At 39.9% G+C, this 20,541-nt stretch overlaps 1 protein-coding gene across 7 annotated transcripts in view; it reads left to right on the top strand.

The window, feature by feature from the left end:
• TRAK1 (trafficking kinesin protein 1) overlaps nt 1-20,541 on the top strand; it is a 134,740-nt gene that overhangs the window by 60,239 nt on the left and 53,960 nt on the right. For 4 of the 7 annotated variants that reach the window (XM_069859955.1, XM_069859954.1, XM_069859952.1 and 1 more), the window contains one exon: nt 1,582-1,776. Coding sequence is in view for 3 of the 7 variants with exons in the window: in XM_069859960.1 (XP_069716061.1) it covers nt 16,086-16,149 (64 nt within the window). In the remaining 4 variants the exon portion in view is untranslated. Of the gene's footprint in view, nt 1-1,581; nt 1,777-15,827; nt 16,150-20,541 lie in introns of those variants that run through there. The other 3 variants (XM_069859960.1, XM_069859958.1, XM_069859962.1) reach the window with 3 other exon arrangements.

The raw sequence follows: 20,541 nt of genomic DNA, 5'->3' as shown, positions 1-20,541 counted from the left end.
GGTGCTGGCAGTAACACTTAAAACTGACTCTCCAGTGATCATCAGCCAAATGCCAGATACTGAGTGGATCTGTAGCTAATCCAGGGAGCCCAGGCAGTGAGTCAGTATCAGCAGGGGACGGAGCTGGGTACAGACCTACCTAACAGCCGTGCACAGGGGAGATGAAGGGTCTTGGATTCATATGGGACCACTGGGCAGAGGGTGCTAGATGGGTTCTTTGATGAGCCTAGTCAGGGTGATGAAGACTATGGGTGCACTTAAGTCCTTGATAGTTTTGGCTATTCACTGTGGAGCGACTCTTAGCGACAGTTGCAGGAGTTGTGGTGCTGATTAAAGATGGATCTGCATTGCACAGCATGTAAGCAGCCTTTGTTAGTGCTTGTTCTCCCAGAATAGGTTTAAAAAGCTCTTTATTATTTTGGGGAGTAGGGGCTGTGTGTTCTTGTCTTTTTGTCCTGACATGGAAATGGGAATGCAGATTGATGCACTAGGTATTTACAGAAAACGTGCCAAGGGTTGCTGTTTATTAATTATTTAGCAAGACATTACTGTTAATTTTATATGGTGGTTAAAATGTATGTAGTCAAAATGATAATGCCTATTTTGGGTATACACATACTCCCACTCAGAATTTTTCATTATAGAATAATATAGGTTGGAAGGTACTAGTGGAGATCATCTGTTATGCCTCCTGCTCAAAGCAGGTCTTTTAAAGTGAATGCTCATTGCACTGTTTAGTCGAGCTGTCAATCTTGCCAGAGTTGGGAGATTCCCCAGTCTCTGCGTCCTCGTTCCCATGATTGACCATCCTTTTTACGTTAAGGTTTTTCTGTTAAATTAGAATTTTCTGTGTTAAAAATTCCCAGCTCCCTCTTATCCTAAATTTAAATATCTAGTTTTAATTGCAATGTTTTTGCAGTAGTTGATGGCTGTTGGTATCCATTTTTGAAACTGCAAATTTGATATGTTTTTGGACATGAGGGACTGATGCCACAGAATGCAGATCGAGGTGATAAGTGTCAAAAAGTTCTTAGGAGTTCCTGCAGCCAGCTTTACCAGTGCATCTTGGTGTGAAGTGTGACACTTTTGCTCTTGCAATCCTGGGTTTCATTTTCTTGAGAAAAATCTGCCAGCAGCAGAGGCAAAAAAACACAGCGGAACAGAACTGTGGTCGAAGACCAAGTTAAGGAGGCTTGTAAATTTTGCAAGCTAAAAATAATCTATCAAGCAGAACATAAGAAAATAAAAATTCCTGTATGCGCTAATCCTTTCTCCCAAATTTTGCCTAGGTTATAATAACTCTGTATTGGTCTATGCTCACTTGCTCTCTATTCCTATCCCCTGCTTCTAGAGGTTAGACATTTTGTCTCAAAGAGCGTGCTCTTCCGTTTTCTGCTAGTAAAAGTGCTATTTTGGGATTATTTTTGCTGATCATGTCTTCTAAACAGATTAGTGTCTAGCTGTTTTCTCCATGCAGGAATATTTTGCTGTTGCCAAAGCAAACTGACATCTTTGCTTGGTTGTATGTATAATACTCAATTTAAAGTAACTAACAAGAGATTGTTCTCTTTCTGTTAACAGATGTGTGCAATAGTACCAACCTTCCTGAAGTTGAAATCATCAGTCTACTGGAAGAGCAGCTGCCTCATTATAAGCTAAGAGCAGATACAATCTATGGTTATGACCACGACGACTGGCTTCATACACCTCTCATTTCCCCCGATGCGAATATTGACTTAACAACTGAGCAAATAGAAGAGACCTTGAAATACTTCCGTAAGTCAAAATTCCAGAATTTGTACTGAGCAAAAAAATGAAATGGTGCAATTTCTGTTACCTTCTCTAAACTGTATGTACAATTCTGTTACAACTGTGGAAAGCGAGAGAACTGTTTGTGATTTATTGCTTTGGTCTTCACATTTGTGGTAGATAGAACACAAAGGAAGCCTTTAATCAGAAACAGCAGTTGCATTTGTAGTCTGTGTATGTACCTCTCCACATTATCAAATATCAGAGAAAGTGAAATACTGTTTGCTTGTGATTTCTCTGGCAAGAGACTGAAAGTCTCTGGTAAGAGACTGCAATGTAAAAAGTTTACATATTTTCAATATTTTTTTTTTTTACATATTGTGCTGTTGTTTCATAGCACTGCATTGTAACATGATATCAAATAATTTCTTTGCAGCTTGTGCTTCTAGGAAAAGCTTGAGAAGCAAACTGAGCATTTGGGTTGAGATGGTTTGTCCTCTCGTTATTTCTTTTGTTCATATTCATACAATTCATACTAACTTTTGTGCCAAAATGTAGTGTTGTGACCTTCCTGGTTTTTCATTCTTTTGTTTAAGCCTGTAGGTGTTTTTATTGTGGTGAATAGATTCATGTCTCTCTTGGTTCTTCCACAGTGGGTATTGATTTAGCTGTTCAAGAAGAGAACACTTCTTTCCCCTCTGTGGTTTCACAAGAAGTTGCAATTTTGTTGCACTTCTGCATGTATTAAGTGTTAAAATAGTCTGCAGAGTATCAACAAAGTAGGTTTTATGCTAAAGCAATAGTAGTTAGACTACTGTTAGTTACAGTGGATTTACATAGATTTATTGGAGTGAATAGATGTAGGTAGGCTCACTGAGGCACTGTGGAGATCGGAAGGGATGAGTTACGTGGCTCAACAGAAACCTTTGCAAAGATGGCATCATTGCATTTTGAAGCACTTGGAGAATTTACTTTGTAAGGAGCAAACTTGGTAAGAGAAAAGCATTAAGAATACAAAGAACTGAGTTTCTGGCTGTAATGCTTCAGTAGAAGGCGTTAAGTATTTTAGTAGGCAGCTTACATATCCTTTCTACCTTCTGCCAGTCAGACAAAAACAGCTGCAGTTGATCTTTGGAATCAGTTGGACTACAACTCCTTGGTTTGTATTAGTCCATTTGTGTTGTTACAATGATGGCAGAAGTTAACATAATGAAATGTTTTGGAATGTCAGGTTTTCAAAGTCTTTGGTAACCAGATTAATTCTCTCATGATAAGATTGTCTATGCGGGTGGACTTCTGCAATAACCATGGGAATAGATGGTTTGCTAGTGGGGCAAGGAAGGCAAAAATCTACTTAGAAGCATCCTGACTCTCACAGCTGAGATGCTGGTGGGCCATGTCGTTTGCAATCATACCTGTCTGTTAGGGCAGGATACAAAACGGAGCTGTCTGCAACAGAGGAATCAGATAACAGTAGCTGCCTGTAACTGTGAGTACTTAAACAATTTTATACAGTGTTCAGCTCACAAATCTAATGACTGCAGCTTTACCATACTGCTGTGATTGAAGATTTCACCCAATTGATTGGCCTGAATAAAAAAAATCGAGTGCAATTCCTGCCACACCTCTTGTTTTCTGCTTTGATTGGGGAAGAACTGCTTAAAGAAGAGGAACTGGGCAAGAAATTCCATAAAGAAAAGTTTATTCCTTACTGCTTATGTACAGACACTTGTGTATAGGTAGTAGCTTAAAAAGATTGAGCAAATTTGAGCCTTAGACTGATAACCTGGAAACTGGATCTCTGACTTTACCCTTGTTCGGTTATTGTGAACAAGTCATATAATGCATCTATACGTGAGTGCCAGATCATAAGACTTTGGCATGTTTGGAAATAATGGCATTAATTGTAAACATTGGCTTATGAAAAAATGAATTATCAGAAAATATTAATTTAAGTAAGTTGGCAAAAAAGGAAATTATACCATAATCACTGTGGGGAGTGTTTTCACGGGTGTGACTGCTTGCACAATGATTAATTTTCAGTGCTGCAATCAAGGCACTCCTTCTGTACCTGTTTAGTTTGTTTTATAAACCTTGGTGAGGTGGTGAGCAAATACTGTAACTTGGCTACTGAAAAGTTTTAGTATAACCTTACAAATTTCCGCTGTTTTCAAAACAGTATCCTGGTGGTCAAAGGATTCTGTGGATGCAGTTAAATTTAATGAATAATAAACATGAAATTTCATAATCTGTCAAAGTTTTCCTTAGCCAAAGGGAAGAACTCGCTGGTTTTACTGCAACAGAAAAGGATTCACTGCAAAATAAATACATCTATTGAAAATAATACAGATTGTTCCTTTACCTTCTTCAAGCTTGTTAGTCACAAAGATAAAGAAAATGTGAACACTTGAGCTAGTGCAGAGTATTTTTTAGAAGCAAAATTAAATTTTTTGATTACTTATGGTTCCTGGTGTGTTGTAGTGTCAATCAGCTTTGAAACCAGAATGGAATAGGGAGGGTCATCTTGTGGCTTTATTCAGGAGATGCTCACAGACTGAGAAATACTGGATGACATGGGAATGTTTGTACGTTTTTTCAATATGTGTAAATATTGTTCATTGTTAATACATGTGAATAAGTCTCCTGTAAGGATTCCTGTTGTTTAGGGAGAGAGCTTATCAGGAAGAGCACCATTTCATAATGTCTCACCACCTCTGGTTAAGGTGTAATTGCTTAGATTGGAAATTGTGTGGTAGCACAGTAGCAACAGTCTTGAGCTGCAGCTTGGTGTTTAAAGGTTGTTCAGGTACCTACTGCAAGCAACTGGAACTGGGGAAAAGGAATGCATCTTGGTTTTTCGCTGGTTATAATTGCGTTCCCACCCTCCATGCAAGTGCAGTGGAGGTTGATTTTGAGGGGTGGTAATGGAGAGCAGCTTCCTTCCTTTCCTTCTGCTGTAGTGTTTGAACACGTTCATGCCTAGTTACTGCACTCAATGTCTCTTCAACCTCTGTCACGGTTGTGATCTGTATCTCCAGCTCTGTCTCAACCCCTTCTTTTCTAAGTTTTGAACAAGATAGATGTTTGAACCTCAGTACTGGCTTACCTAAAAATATTTCAAGGACCACAGAGGTAGGGAAGTGTGGTGTTCTAAATATGTGCATTTATATCTAAAGTATGTACTTATATGCATATACAATAAATATGTATAGTATATGTTTGTCAGTGTTCAGTTAGATTTGTAGTTGTTCTTTTGAAAAAACTATAAAATATAGGGACCAATTTTTAAATCTCTGCTCAAAGTAAAAATAATTCCTCAAATGTGTTTTTGGTTAAGACTTGTAAAGTGCCCTGAAGTTGATTAACAGATGTGGCTGTCTTAAGCCTAGTAAGTAAACTGATTCTGAAAATAAATGTCTCTTCAAATGTATGATTGTCTTCATTTGTTCCCACTTTAGAATGGCAACATGAAAGAGAGCAAGCTGTTTAGTCAAAGAGGTTATGTAAAAAGTTCTAATTGATTGGCAATCCCAAAACAAAATTTTAAGCTGAACTTTGAAAATAATGCTGTAATTCTCCACAGATTACCTGAGTACTATACTTACAAAGAATTTATCATCTGTATATTAATTATAGTACATGATTTCTGTATTAGGCAGATGCATTTACATGTTCATGTATACCCATTGTGTGTTCTATAATTCATTCTCATTATCCATCTAGCATTCTCCTTTTTTATAAAACAGGCTTGTATATAGGGAACTTGTGATACTGCACATGTAGTTGTCCATCATTTTTAGTTTCTGAATAATACATTTGTATTTATTAATAGGCTGCTCTGTTGTTGTCAGCATAGACTCAGGTGTCTCCAAAGACTTATCTGTGAAAGAATCTAAATCACTTGTAGTGACAGTGTTCTCTAGTTTGAGTTCATCTGTGTTTGCGTTTGCTCCCAGGAGAGAATCCATGAGAAATATTATATCCAGGAGTGATGCAGCATGTAAGGTAACCGGCAGCTGCATTGCTGCCGTGTTAAAAGTACAAGCACTGAAATGAGGGTTTTCTCTGAAGAGCAGTGATGTATTGTCAAGCTTTTAAAAGTATACAGATGCATTTTCTCTGTCAAAATGTAGATTATTAACTATTAATACCTGTTTTACTGTGACTGAAGAGGTACTGATTCAGAGGACAAAAGGGGGTCGGTTCCATTTTACCATATGAAGCATATTGCAAGAAAACAGTTGAATTTAAAAGAAAGAGTCAATCGTTTTTGAGTGAAAAGAGAAATTATTTTCTCTGGATTGCCAAATGAAGTGTGTAAATGCTTTTAGTGGGGCCACTGTCTCAATGGACACCTCTGCCTCAGTTCCTGCTATTTTGTTGATTGCTTTTTTAGGTCTCCTTGGGTTTGTACATCCATCTTTAATAGAACATAATGATGTACTAGACTCTACTGTAAAGGGTGCATGGAGTCCAGCTGTTCTCAAAAGTAACCTTGATACTCACAAAATGTCATCTGTTCTTGTATTCTGTTATTTCTCCTTAAAATATGAAAATAAGCGTGGAATGGACTTGGAAGTTAAGCACAAGTTTGGGTGGAGGAAGAAAGCTTCAAAGCAGAGTAGGGAAGCCACTGTGATCTGGGAAGGTTTTCAGTAAAATGAAGTGTCTTCTGCAGCTTATGTAATGAGAAACTATGAATAAAGCTAGTTTTATTACTGAGTTCCAGACTAGCAAGTCCTGTCATATAAAAGTCTATACAGAGCAAGTATTTATGCTGTACTTATTTCACAGAATCTCTAGGTTGGAAAAGACTCACAGGATCGAGTCCAACCATTCCTATCAACCACTAAACCATGCCCCTCAGCACCTCATCCACTTGTCTTTTAAATATCTCCTGGGATGGTGACTCAGCCACCTCTCTGGGCAGCCCGTTCCAGTGCCTGATGACCCTTTCCGTGAAAAATTTTTTTCTGATGTCCGGCCTGATTTCTTGCATGATGCAATACTGTATGCTTGTGATATGCACTTCAATACTCACTATCCTGGTTCTCCAGTCCACTGAACTTGTTCTAGTTAATCGATGTGTAGTGGTTACAACTGAGTGAAGATGTGGCCTATTAAAAATGAAAAAGCAATGCTATCTTTGAGGGGTGTGGATGTATGGGCACATATGGTGATTTCAGCAGTTACTGAAAACCTAAATTCTCTGTTGAGCACATCTGTTCTCTTTCAGTAAACTAAATTTACAGATTATTTTTTCTTAGTACTCAAAAGTTACATTTTCCCTTACAAATACTGTTCTTATGGGCTTATAGAAATGCTGTGTAGGTTGTATTAGAAGATAAATTAAGGATAATAATGCTACACATCTGTAAAATAAGCTAAAATCGCTTCTCCAATGCCACCTTCAGATTTCTTAAATCTATTGTGATACTTGGATGATATTTTAATACTTACAATTACAAAGCATTGATTTTTGAAAAAACATTGAATGTTGTTATCTTGATATTTTGCAATAACAAGGACTGTTCTTTTATCGTTATTGTTAGAGTATTGAGTACCTTTGTGCTCTTCAGTGTGGAAGGTGTTGTGGTTTAGCTCTAAACTGACAGCAATGAACCACGTGGCTGTTTTGGTCTAGTCCCAAGCTGGCAGTGAAGAACCACAGTGGCTACTTGTTCATCCCTTCCTCTCCAGTGGAACGAGGAGGAAAATTGAATAAAAAAGGTAAAACTTGTGAGTTGGGATAAAAAGAGTTTAGTAGAACAGCAAAGGAGGAGGAAAATAATAACAGAATATAAAGTGATCAACTGCTCACCACCTGGAGGAAAACTGATGCCTGTATGTGCTCCCCAACCACTAACCCAGATACATGCTGGGCTGACTGCCCCCTCTTATGTACTGGACATGATATTGATGGCATGGAATATCTCATTGGCCAGCCTAGGTCAGCCACGCCACCTATGTCCCTTCCCTACTTCTTGTGAAAGTTAACTCAGTTTTTCTCCCAAACCAGGAAATACAACCTTTTTCCAGCTGGATCCAGGGCAAAAGCAAATTTTATGTAAGCAAAAAAGCCACTCGGACATTGCAACCTTGTCATGTTGAGGCTAGTAGTGTTCTGCTATTTGCGGCAAGGTTTTATACCACCTAAAAGCCTTTTAATAGAATGGAGGATGTGCATTGCAAGGTAGCACAGTAGGAATGATGGTCTTGCCTAATGTAAACTGGGCCGGTTTCTCTGTAGTGGGGAAGAAAACTATGTGCCAAGGGAATGTTTGGATCCTTTGTCTTAAATCTCCCTCCACATCCTACAGCAAAACTTTTAGGCAAAATACTGATGGCAGTTTGTTTTTCCGTTCCTATGAGACACCTCTCATACAGCTCAGCCGTTTCGATTGGAATTCAGATGCAGCAGTTTGTGTGGAAGGGTGCAGAGAAGGGGTCCTCCTCCAAGTTCAGAACAGCTTCAACCTTCTGATATGGTGGTGCATTCCTCAGTTTTTGGAGTACCTGTTCCTACCAGGACAGGGACTTTAACCCAGACAGACCTTCAGATGCTGGATGCAGCCTTGCAAGTCCCAAGTGCCCCTTCCTGAGGTAGGGAGAGATGTCCTTGTATGCAAGAAATGTGCTGCCGTTCAAGAGCTGTCACCAAGTGGAGAAGTTAAGGGAGGAAGTTAGCAGGCTGCACAGCATCAGGGAGGATGAGACATAAACAGGATCTGGAAGGAGTGACTGAGGCGCCAGAGGTTTCTGCTCCCATTCAAAGGGACCCTTGGCAGGCTGGAGAGATGGCTCAAGAAGAGCCTTGTGCAGTTCAGCAGAGGGAAGTGCAAAGTCCTTCATCTGGAGAAAAACAATCATGGGCCAATACATACTAGGGTCTGACCAGCTGGAAGGCAGCCTTGCAGAAAAGATCCTGGGAGTCCTGGTGGACTCAGAGTTGAATGTGAGCCAGCAACGTGTTCCTGCTGCAAAGAAAGCTAATGATATCCTGGGCTGCATTTGGAGCAATGTTTCCAGCAGGTTGAGGGAGGTGATCTTTCCCTCACCCCACTGGTGAGGCTATGCCTGGAGTGCTGTGTCCACTTCTGGGCTCCCTGATTCTATACATTCCTTCAATGTAACGCAACTTACATTCCTTTCCTCTCCCATGAAGCTGTGATCCTGACTGTCAGTGGTTTTTTTTTTCCTTCCTCGTTAGAAAAATAGGTCGTATCTGTGCTAATGTAATATTTTTGTCTATCCAATCAAGCATGATGTTAAGCTCAACTTCATTTTACAAATGTTTTTGCTGTCTCTGGGGAAAAATACAACTCCAAAACCCAGATATTGCAGTTCACATTATTTCCAGGTGGGCAACAGTTTACAAAATCTGACTCTTTAAAGCCTTACTCTTCTTTATTTCTTTACGCTGGATAGAAGTCTGTTTTCTTAATATCCAGCTCTTGCTGTCTTGGTCTCATTTACGTTATTTAAGTATGCCTGGTGATACCTTTATTAAACTATGCAGCCGGTTTTGCAGGTAGGTTACTGAAGACCACATCAATTCTGATTTCACACAAAAGTGCCTAAGTAACTTGATTTCATCTGTTGGTCCCAGTTTCATGCTTCAGTGGAGGAACAGCGCGGCTCTTCTCTGCATCTGAAGAGTCTTTTGTCTTTACCAGGTGAGGTCAGTGTGCCCTTATGGTATTCAGAAGGGACCAGCTCTGTCCTATCTATAGAGGAAGTAACTGTACTGTTTTGAAACTCTGGCTAGTGATCCAGTTTTGACAAAGGAGATTCAATCAAATCTGAAGCTCCCATTTTTTCTGAATACCGGTTTTGAAAGGTGCTGGTACAGGTCTTTCAATGCTCTAGTTCCACTCTTTTCAGGTTAAGCAAGCCTTAGTGACTTCTTGTTAAGCAAAATACTACGCTGGAAGAGATCTGTGCTAAGTTGGAGTTGTTTGCTTTTATTATATGTACAGTTACAGGGTGACCCCTGTTCAGTGTTCTTTTAGAAAGAGAAACACCAGTAACTTGTTTTACTTCAGAAAACTGAGATCCCCATTTAGAAATAACAGCATGCCAGCCTGTCCTTGGGAATCGGTTGGGCTTTTAAATAGGCTTGCTTTCCTTACAAATGCTCTTAACTATATATATTTTTTAAATAACTGTTTGCAAAGTGATTATTGTGGCAATCGCTGAGTATATGCAGTGCAGAGTGGTGGGCTGTACTGCTGCTCCTCTGGTAGGACTCCAGATGATGTTAATGGGATGGGCAACTTTTATTGTGAGTGGTGGCAACTGTAGAAAATAATGAAAGGATATGGTGTTTAATTATCTGAACATCCCAATATGATGCTGTAGCCAAGAGAAGAATGTGACCTGGAGTTAATCAAATGGGAGGTAACACTGTTGCAGCTGCCCTGGAAGTATTCCATCTAGCGCTGGTTTTCATTTTTGAAGGATCCTCCCAGAACTGGAAAAGGCTTGGAGAAGAAAGCTAAGAATGACTAAGCATGGGAACACATGATTTGTGGTGACAAACTATGTAATGTCATTCTTTTGAATACATTATTTGCTGGCAGAGGTGACTTGCTGCTGCTTTGCACCCTTGCAGTATGGTTCAGTGCATCCTTGAGTGTGCTGCTACTACTCTCTTGAGAGGCCGTGTTTATGAATGGGGTAGTTGAAATTATCTTTGTCAAAAATTCTCTTCAAACAAGGAAAAGGATTTGTGTGGTTTTTTTTTTTAATAGTCTGGCTAATTTTGACAGATCAGTTCAGTGTTCACTGGTTGCAGCAAAAAGGAAGGAGGAGAGGGCTTGTGAGCTTTTCAAGCCAACTTTTCTGCCTGATAAAACCCGTTTTTAACTGCAAGCTTAATGAGTGCTCAGTCTAGCTGATCACAGCTGGCTACCAGAATTCTGTATCAGTCTGTATATTTTGCTCCGTGAACAAATAAAAGGGGTTTGTTTTTTTTTTTGTTTGCTTGAACACTAAGCATAAAAAAGAATAGAACAAAATCTAGCAGCTGGAAGGAACTGCCAGATGAATGTGAATAATTGTATTTAGCTTTGAAATAGGAAAAAGCAAGCCCCTTGCAGGCACAGATCAATGACTTGAAATCTTTCTTAACCTCAAGCTTTACATGAACTTTCAGGCGAGTAACACAGTAATACCCCAGCCAAATGCAGTGTTGTAATATGGAGATATGAATACACAGAGGTTTGGTGTTTGTAGAAGCAACCCACCAGAAAAATTTATTGTTCTAATAAGTTTTACAGAAGATGAATCCGATCTACAGGTTTGGGAAGAAAAAGTAGGGCTACAGAGGTTTAAAATTGGTTTGGCAAGCATGCAGCTGCTTTGTTGTCCTGATCAGACTTTTGTGTTTGCCTTGACAACCCTTCCAGCTCTGGCTTTCTAGAGCTGCAATTTCTTATGTAATTGAAGGGATAGTTCCCTGTGGATAACTAGATATATAGTATTCTGTCTGTCCAGGGTTTCTGTTTTCATGCTGGGAAGATGATACACTTATCCCATTATTTCCAGGTCTCTTGAGGAGTTCTGAAATCAATTCACCACACAAGTGATTTTTCTTCACAGGAAAACAATACTTTTCTGGATTACACCAATATGTTTTGAATCAAATCTGTAGAAAAATATCAATAAAACAAACTAACAGCCCCAAACCTCTACCTTGAACTATTTTTATCCTGCCTTGTTGAAAGGGGGAGGGTGTGCAGGGGATAAAACAGCGAGAAGAAAATTCTAGCATGTTGAAAATTTCCTTTGTTTAAAATGTCGGGAAACAAAAAGGACAGAGTTCCTGCAGCAATTTAAGCAGGTAGCCAGTGTTCATTCTTTGTTTTAAGTGCTTGTTTAATATCATTACCAGACCAAAATTACCTTTTGGACAAAAATAATACAAGTGGAACAAATAGCTTATATGCAGAGCAATTGAGTTAATGTTGCCATAGGAACCTTTATTTTTCTCTGACAATATTTTAACAGTGTAGCTTTAACTGCATTTAATAGCATATGCAGTCCTTGCCTTGTGAGCAGGCGTAACTGAAATTCTGCAAGACTGAGCTAGGGCTGGAGTGTGTTGTCACATTCCTCTGTTTCAAGATGGCATAGTGTGAGGGTAGGATGATCACATCTGACCCAAAAAGCTTGCACTAATCAAAATATGATTTTTTTTAAGGATAATTGCAGGAACTTTGCATGTCTAAAGGCTTTTAGTGGCTTTCATATCATCCTTTCTCATTGACTAACCTGAAGTTCATGTACATTGATGGCACTGCTTTCACATCCATATTGGGCATAATAGAAATCTAATTGGCAAAATGAAGCCAAAATAATGCTATCTCTGTAAAAATGAAAGTAAGTTTTGTTTTTTAGATGCTTGTTAACTCAGTGGGCTTCTTGGTTTCAAGAGGACTACGGTTATCTTGATGGAAAAGTAATGGCTGGGATAGCCTCAGTCCCCTCTGTGAGGAAATCAATGTTTTTTCTTGCTTTTCCATGTGTAAGGCTAGAAGCTGATAGGGCTTAAAGATTTCCTGGTCTGTAGTGGGTACAGAGAGATAGAAGCTGAAGACAACAATGGCTTTTATTCTGTCAGCCAAGGCTCAGGTGTGACTGTTTATCAAAATTCTTGTTGACTTAGCATTTTGGTATCCTGCAAATGGGGACAAAGTGCAATCCATGTGGTGGTGCCTTTATCAAGGCTGTGCTTCCTTGCACAAGAATGATGGGCTTCCAGCCTAGAGCAGGTTGACTGACTTAGGTGTTAATACCGACTCCACCAGCAGTAACTGAAGTACAAACATTGCATCTCCTGAGGTGGAGACTGACTGATGGCCACATCTACGAGAGAGCTGCAGACCTTGGCCCCAGTTGCTAAGGCTGGCTTGGGAACCAGAACAAACAGAGGCATAAGAGCAAAATGAGACAAAACTAGCGGTTTAGACTCATGGGCTCCAGTTTGCCCAGCCAGGAACATCTCACAGTGGTAATGGGGAACAGTATTTGCGAAAGAGCTCTAGCCCTTCAATCTCTGTATCTATCACAGTGTTCAGAAACCTGGTGCCTTTGTTCCTTCTGTCTAGGAAGTTGAAATAAGTATTTTGTATAATGAGAGAAGTTCAAAGAATCTTAGTCTGCAGCTACTAAGCAAGTGAAGTAAATGGGTGGAGGCCATTGACCTAGAGAATGACAGAGCAGCAGAATGATTGAGATTGGAAGGGACCTTTGCAAGTCATCTAGTCCAACACCCCTGCTCAGGTGTGTTCCCTGGAGCAGGCTGTGTCAGTGCTTAGTCAAACTCATATTAAAAACAAAAATAAAAATCTGCTATGTCCAGAGGGAACCTCCTGTGTTTCAGTTTGTGCCCATCACCTCTGGTCCTGTCACTGGGCACCACTGCAAAGAGCCTGGCTCTGTCCACTGCACAGCCTCCCTTCAGGTTTTTCTATACATTGATGAGATCACCCTGAGCCTTCTCCAGGCTAAACTATCCCAGCTGTATCAGCCTTTCTCCATAGGAGAGATGCTCTGATCCCCTAATTGTCTTAGTGGCCCTTCACTGGACTCTCTCCAGTATGTCCATGCCTCTCTTGTACTGGGGAGCCCAGAACTGGACACAGTACCCCAGGTGCAGCCTCACCAGTGCTGAGTAGAGGGGAATCCTGTGCAAATTACCAAATAGGTTATTATATTGCAAGTGCTGAACACTACCCCCCCTTTTTTTTTTTTTTAGATTTGCTGACTTAAAAACACGTTATTTTCCAGTGAAGTAATGTACTTGCAGGCAAAGGGTTATTTGAGTTTGGCCTTGGTCTGCAGCTTTGAAGCTGAGGAAATAACACAACTAGTTGCCACTGACAGTCTCATGGCAGATGCATGAGCAGATCTGTTAATCTGTGCATCAGCTATCAATATATAAAAGGGATATGACAATTCCCAACCTCAGAGTTACTGCAGTGATAATGAGTATGTCTGATATACTAATGTGGTTATGAAATTGATGTGGTTTCCTCTGAATATGGAACTGTTGGAATGAGTTCCATTCCAACTACTACGAAGTTGGAATGGAACTACGAAGACAATCAGAGGGCTGGAGCACCTCTGCTGTAGGGACAGGCTCAGAGAGTTGGGGCTGTTCAGCCTCGAAGAGAAGGCTCAGGGGAAGCCTTATATTGACCTTCTAGTACCTGAAGGGGCTCTAGGAAAGCAGGGGAGGGATTTTTATAAGGACATGGAGTGATAGGATGAGGGGGAATAGCTCTAAATTAGAAGAGGGGAAAATTTAGATTAGATGTTAAGAAGAAATTCTCCACTATGAGGATGGTGAGGCACTGGCACAGGTTGCCCAGGGAAGCCCCATCCCTGGAGGTGTTCAAGGCCAGGTTGGATGGGGCCTTGAGCAGTCTGATCCAGTGGGAGGTGACCCTGCCCATGGCAGAGGGGTTGGAACTAGATGATCTTTAAGATCCCTTCCAACCCTAACTCTTCTGTGATTCTATGATTATATTTCTTAGTCTATTTCTGTTACAGTAAGGCAAAATGGTACTGGTAAGGGAGCGGAGTAAGTGGTAGCAACCTAGAAAAGTCACAAGTGAAGGTGAAATAGAAATCTGAAATCTAGAAATAGAATGCTTAATAGAAATCTGCAAAATCAGGAGCAGTTGGAAAGAAGAGGTGAATTGAGTGTTCAGGTTTCCAGAGCTGGAAGCATCAAATTAAGTTAATAAAAGTGATTTACAAAGCAAAAGGTGAGGGTTTCTTCTATCATGTGTAGTAAATAGGTGGAATTCCTTGCAAAAGGATGTTGGAGGTGCTAAAAATACATATGAACTCAAGAATAGACAAGATAAGTTCTTCAAGAATTGCTGAAAGTAGAAATTGTATCTGTCTCGGGCTGTCTCTGAAGCTGGAAAAAATCAGAGGTTGGGAGGGCAATTGAGGGTGTTGGCTGGTTTTCCCTTATGGCTGTTCTTGCAGATGGAGCCTTCAGCTGCACAGACACTCCCCTGGCCAGAGCCAGTCTGGCCTCCTATTTTGTGTTATTAACACCTGAACTGGCGTTCACAAAGAAATAGTTTCCTAAAAAAGGGGTGAAGAGTGTATGGCGGTTATGAACAAAATGAATATCAGTCCCTTTAGTAACTGTACCTGCACAGATTCAGACATGCTTTTTGAATTGCTGTTCTTGATGATGATATAATGACTTCTGTTCCTCAGACAGATTCTCTTCTAGTAGCTTAAAGGAGGTTTTATTGGGTGCTGCAAAAGCAACATTTTTTTTCTTCATTGCCAAAATGGCGAGCAGGAACATTAAGCCATTCTGTGTGAAGAACCTAATCATGTTTTAGGAATATTGAAAGTTTGTACTAACCCCTTGATTATGACTATGAAGCTTAGATGCTTGGCCGGGGTGGGGGAGAGGAGAAGGGTCAGTGGCTCACGAAGAAGGCAAAGAGCAGAAGCAGATCATCTTTATTGCAAAAGGATGAGTTTTGCTGTCCTAATTCTTAGAATTCTATCATTTTGTTTGCTGCTTTGGCAGTAACAGAGTGAATAAAGGCTTCTATTATATCAGCTCAGAATAATGTAACAAAGCGGTAATGTAGTTTCATTTTTTTTCCGTGGGGAAGGCAGGCTTCTATCAGACCATGTGGAGGAGAGTAGTAATGGACTAGATTTTCATTATTAATGTACTGCATGTACCCTGTGCATTGTGCTGGCATGATGCTGCTATTCCGGGAGCAGTCAGCAGAGAGTTGTATCATCTTTCTGAGCAAGGATTTTTGTTTCCAGTATGGAGGGGGTACTAATAGTCCCTAAAGCCAGAAACAGCAAAATGCATTTTTTTCATCTCTGCATCTCTTTTTTGGAGCCAGCTTGTCTCCATGGCAACATGTTAGACTGAAAGAGATGTGGAGCCTAGGGAGGAAAGGAATGAGTTAGAAACAGCCAGGCGGTGGTGTGTGTCCCCCACGTCAGCGCATCAGCCTTTTGATAGGATGATTTTGTTAACACCCATCCAAGGCTCCTGTGCAGAGCTTCTTTATTAGAACAGCCGCCAGGGCATCTGCTGTTCCTTTCGGCATCCTTTTTCTATTTTTCTTTTTTAATTTTTTTTTCTTGAATCCACTTTCTGCACCCCCTTTTTATTTTAGTTGCAGACTCATTGAAGATGTCCAGCTCATTTTTGGCTTTCTGTGAGCTTCCTTGCGATATGGTATTTTGCAAAGGCAGGAAGGCATGGCTGCATTTCACTTGACCTTAGCAGCGAAGTGAAATCTCATCTATATTGCTGAAGGATACTGACTATGCAGAAATTTATTGAAGCAGATTATTATGAATTGGACTGGTATTATGAAGAATGCACAGATGGTAAATATTTCTTTCTAGTACCTTGTTGCAGAGTTGGGAGCTGGTAAGACTGGACCATCATTTATTAAAGGTTTTAAAAATGAAGTACCTTGAAAAAGGCGGCACCCTGGTTTAGCAGAGATGCCCGCATCTCTGTTGTACCTTGACATCTCTTGTGAGCATGCTGCAAGAGACTCTGCTGTTACAGCTCTATTTTTCAAAGGGAGTGGCAGAGGAGCATATGCACTATATGAGCAGTCTTTGGGCAGGGGGAGAAATATTTGAGTTGTAACTATATGTATAATAATTCAGCAGAGTATGAATACACTTGCTGTAATATTCTGTATTGACTTGACTTTTTAAGTCCTTGTGGTTTTTCTGCACTGTCAAAATGCAGTAATATGTGTATATTTAACTTGTTAACAGACAGTACCTGTTTTCCCTCTGGTTGTCTGTGAAAGACATCTATAACTGTAGCTTCTTAAAAGTGAACAGGTTAACTTTTTGAATTGGAAGAATTATAAACTCTGAGCACTGCCTTCTAGGCCTCTTGTGATTTTTCTGGTATTTGCTTGGGTGATTATTTCTTTATCACTGAATGTTTTCATCAGCCTTGTGATAGAAGGCACTTGAGGAAGGTTAAGGAACGGCTAAAACTGTGCTCTCAGCAGGGTGGAAAAATCACGATTCTTCATCGATGGCACTCATTTGGTAACCTGTAAAACAAAATGCAGCCTTTGGGGGAAGCAGTAATTGTCTGTGGATTTTATTCTGGTTTGAGAGCTTGGGTTAAGCAAGGCAAGTCCAAGATCACAGTGAAGCAAAGAACAGAAAGGAGTAAGGAATATGGGGCTAGGGGATCTTGTACATATGTAGTACACAAAGATAGTGCTTTAATAACAATATCAGAGGGGGCACAAATAGTAAAGGTATGTGTGAAAGAATTAATGGGATTTTTATGTTCTTTTGAGTGGCATATGTCTCAATTTGTTTCTCTGTTCTAGATTTTGGAATGGAATGCAATTTTAGAAGCTTGTTGAACTTATATGTAGCTGATTATTTCTATCCAGGTGTTCAGAGAGGAAGAGTGCATATTTATTTGAAATATCTGACGACTTTAGGTTGAACTGAATTCATTATGTAACCACTATCATCTAGGTTTAACCCTAGTAAATACTGTAGCATCTGATTAATCCACATGATGTAACAGGCTGAGGTGGCCTGGTTTTATGAACTTAAAAGATAGAACAGTTGTACTGTCATTAAAAGCTGTAGCTGATTTTTTTTTTTCCAGGTAAAAAACAGGTAGCCTTCTCTATATTTTTCTATTTTATGGTCCTTTGTTGATCTGGTCAAAGTGCCATTATACAGAAGTGTGCTATGCCTAAATGTCTGACTTCACCTGCTCCTCAATTTTGTCTTAAGATGTGTACTGCATTGGAGAAGCTACAGGAGTTCTACAGTAATGGAATAAGCAACAGGTGTTGGGCAAGTATTTAAATACCTTGTGGGATCAGGGCCTCAGGAGCTCTGTAGGGCTGGCATGATTCTGGGCTGACAAGTTTTCTTGTGAATGCTGAGCCCCCACCCAGTGTGCTTTTTCCATAAGCTGAGATCTCCTGAATTGGAGTTGGTGAGCTGGCTGCTTGAAGTATTTGGGGCTTTAGTTTTCTTTTGCTTCTCTTAGCTGAAGAGTGCAAGAAAGAGAGAAGGATTTGAGTGGTGCTGTGGAAGGCATGGTCTTTGGCCTTTGATACTGGTATATTAATTTGGGTTCAAAGTAGCATTGGCATTTCCTGTTGATGGAGAAAGATTTTATGACTGTAGTGGGATACAAAAGGTGGCTTTAAAATACAGTAGAAAATAGAGCTTTTTCAAAAACCTAGAGCAGATGGCGTATTAGATGAGATGCCTGTCTCTTGATTGATACTTGTTTTTTCTGCTATGTATTTGCCAATACCAGAGGCATTTGCCTGAGATGCTTTTTATATTCAGCAGAGAGTGATAGGCAGTTGCGGCTCAGCTGACCTGTTTTGAACATCTATTTTAAGACAAGATGAAGTGTAGTTAGAGAGCTTATTTCTCTGCTATACGTGGATTCTTTGGAACTCAAATGTATGTGTGTTTTCAATTGTGAAATCTACCCAGTTCACCCTTTTTGGTCAATGGTATATTTAAACTGATAGAAAACCTCACAAGATACTATCCTGCGGAATTATTTTTCTGATGAAATTGTTCATACATTCTTTTACAACACTGTGGCTTTGTTTTACTTTCTTTAATAATTACTTTAGCAGCATATGGTTTCTTCAAGAGAAAAAGCATTCCACAATTACACTAGTAATATGAGGTTTCAATGCTGTTGTTTTACTTAATAGGTAAAGAAGGGACCCTTTCACCTCGTTTAATGAACCTTTGTATGGACTGTAATGATGTCTGTGACTTGGATTTGGTGGTGGTATTCTTAAGTACCTTGCAAAATCAAATGAACAAATGCTCAAAACTTACAATTTACAGATCTTTACAATAACTTTCTCAGGTTGGAATAATGAATTAATCTCTTTACGTAAGGTCCTTTACAGCGTTTATTTTTGGATAGGAGTAAATAGAATTAGGCAATAAGGTAAATAGAGTATGACATGTAGATTGAATCACTGGTTTTAACTAACATTACAGTACGTTGAAACGTCTGTAAATAAGAGCTATTATCCTGTGCTTTTTGGATATATTTTCTAGTACAATATTTTACAATATGAGTGACAGTTGTTGCCTTACTTGGTATCAATGAAATGTATTGTGTAGATGGAAAGGGTAAGGAAAAAGCACTGGATATGTTACTTGAGTAGGAAAGTAGTTGTTTTCATAGCAGACTTTGAGATTGACAGAACCAATCATAAAAGAGTAAGAGATGAAACTTTTCTAGACCCTTATTGTAAAAGACAACACTGTAAAATTCTAGGTTCATCTGGGTGGGGTTTCTGAGAAAACCAAGTCGATTCTTAAAAAAAAGTGCACAAAATGCAACTTGGGTGTGAAAATAAGGTGAAAACTTGCACAAACTCCCAAACAGCTAAATAAACAGTTAAGCATCATAAGATCATAGAATGGTTTGCGTTGGAAGGGACCTTAAAGATCATCCAGTTCCAGCCTCCCTGCAATAGGCAGGAGCACCTGCCATAAGATCAAGTTGCTCTAGTAGTTACCCATAGAAACTTTCAGGAATAGCATTCTCCCGCTGCCTCCTTCTTAGGCCAGTATTTTTCATCCTCTCAATGAACAATGCTTTCTAGAGAAATGCAGGTTGAGTTTGGATCAAATTACTTTTCTTGTGGTTTGTTCCATAACTTGTTTATTTCTAGCTGAACAACTCCATGCCTCTGAGTTCATAGTCTACAATTCCTAGTGACTCTGAGCGTGTGCAATTGGCTATTTCCTCCTCCTTTTGTTGGCCATGAGTTTCAGTTTCTAGTGGAGAAAAAGTGCCTTTTCCTTTTTTTACCTCACCCATCCGTGTGCCCTGTCTGTCAGTTATGTTGAAGCTTCAAACCCCTTTTATGTTTGCCTGAGCAACTTCGTCTCACATTTGGTTGTTCTGGCACCCCTTATCCTGCTTTTGTTCTTTCCTGTAACTTTCCACCCCTACCTGTATTTTCCTCCTGTTCACACTGAACTGTTATTATCTGTTCTGTTTTCAGCTGCTCTCCTCTGTTCTATTTTCCAGCCCACTGAAATGCTTATCAGCAATCTCCATAACTTTCTTTTTAGCTGAACAATGATTAGCAATATTTAATGCCTGTTCTCCTTGACCTCTCAGATGCTTTAAGCATGATTACTTGCCCTTGCCTTGTTTATACCAGTGTGCCTTTGCAGATGTGAAACTGTGAAACTGTGTCCTGGTTCTCTCTTTTCTCTCCGTCTCCCGCCCCCCGCTTTTTTTTTTTTTTTTAGTCCCTCCTACCCCCTGCTTTAAGATAGCATTAAAAGAATATTTTTTTTTGCCTGCTGCAGCTCTCTGAGAATTCTTGGTTATCCATGTTTTCTCTCTGTGCACCTTAGTTACAGGTAACCTTGCAAACACATCTGCCCCCTCTGTGAGTAGCGCAGTCAACCTTTTTACTTAAAATATGCCTTCCTTGATGCCTTCTCCCTTAAGGCAGGAGCTTGGCTGGTGGCTGGGCTTTTATGATGAGTCATTGTCTCCCTAATACATTAGCCCCTTTTGTCTCCTGGTGTTACTCTGGAGGTTGAGTGGTTGCTGACTGTGGTTATGACATCTAAATCCATGAGAATCTTACAAATGCTTGTAGCATGCAGTCTCTGAAATAGCCTTTGCCCTATGGGTATGCAGCTAAATTATCTTTCAGGCTATTCTTGTTTTGCTCCTGTGTCCTTTATCTCTATACTTGAATAAAT

The sequence above is a fragment of the Phaenicophaeus curvirostris genome, chromosome 6 (assembly GCF_032191515.1).
Source record: "Phaenicophaeus curvirostris isolate KB17595 chromosome 6, BPBGC_Pcur_1.0, whole genome shotgun sequence".
In the NCBI taxonomy this organism is placed as follows: domain Eukaryota; kingdom Metazoa; phylum Chordata; class Aves; order Cuculiformes; family Cuculidae; genus Phaenicophaeus; species Phaenicophaeus curvirostris.
Note: the sequence above shows the minus strand (reverse complement) of the source record. Positions and strands in the feature narration are given on the sequence as shown.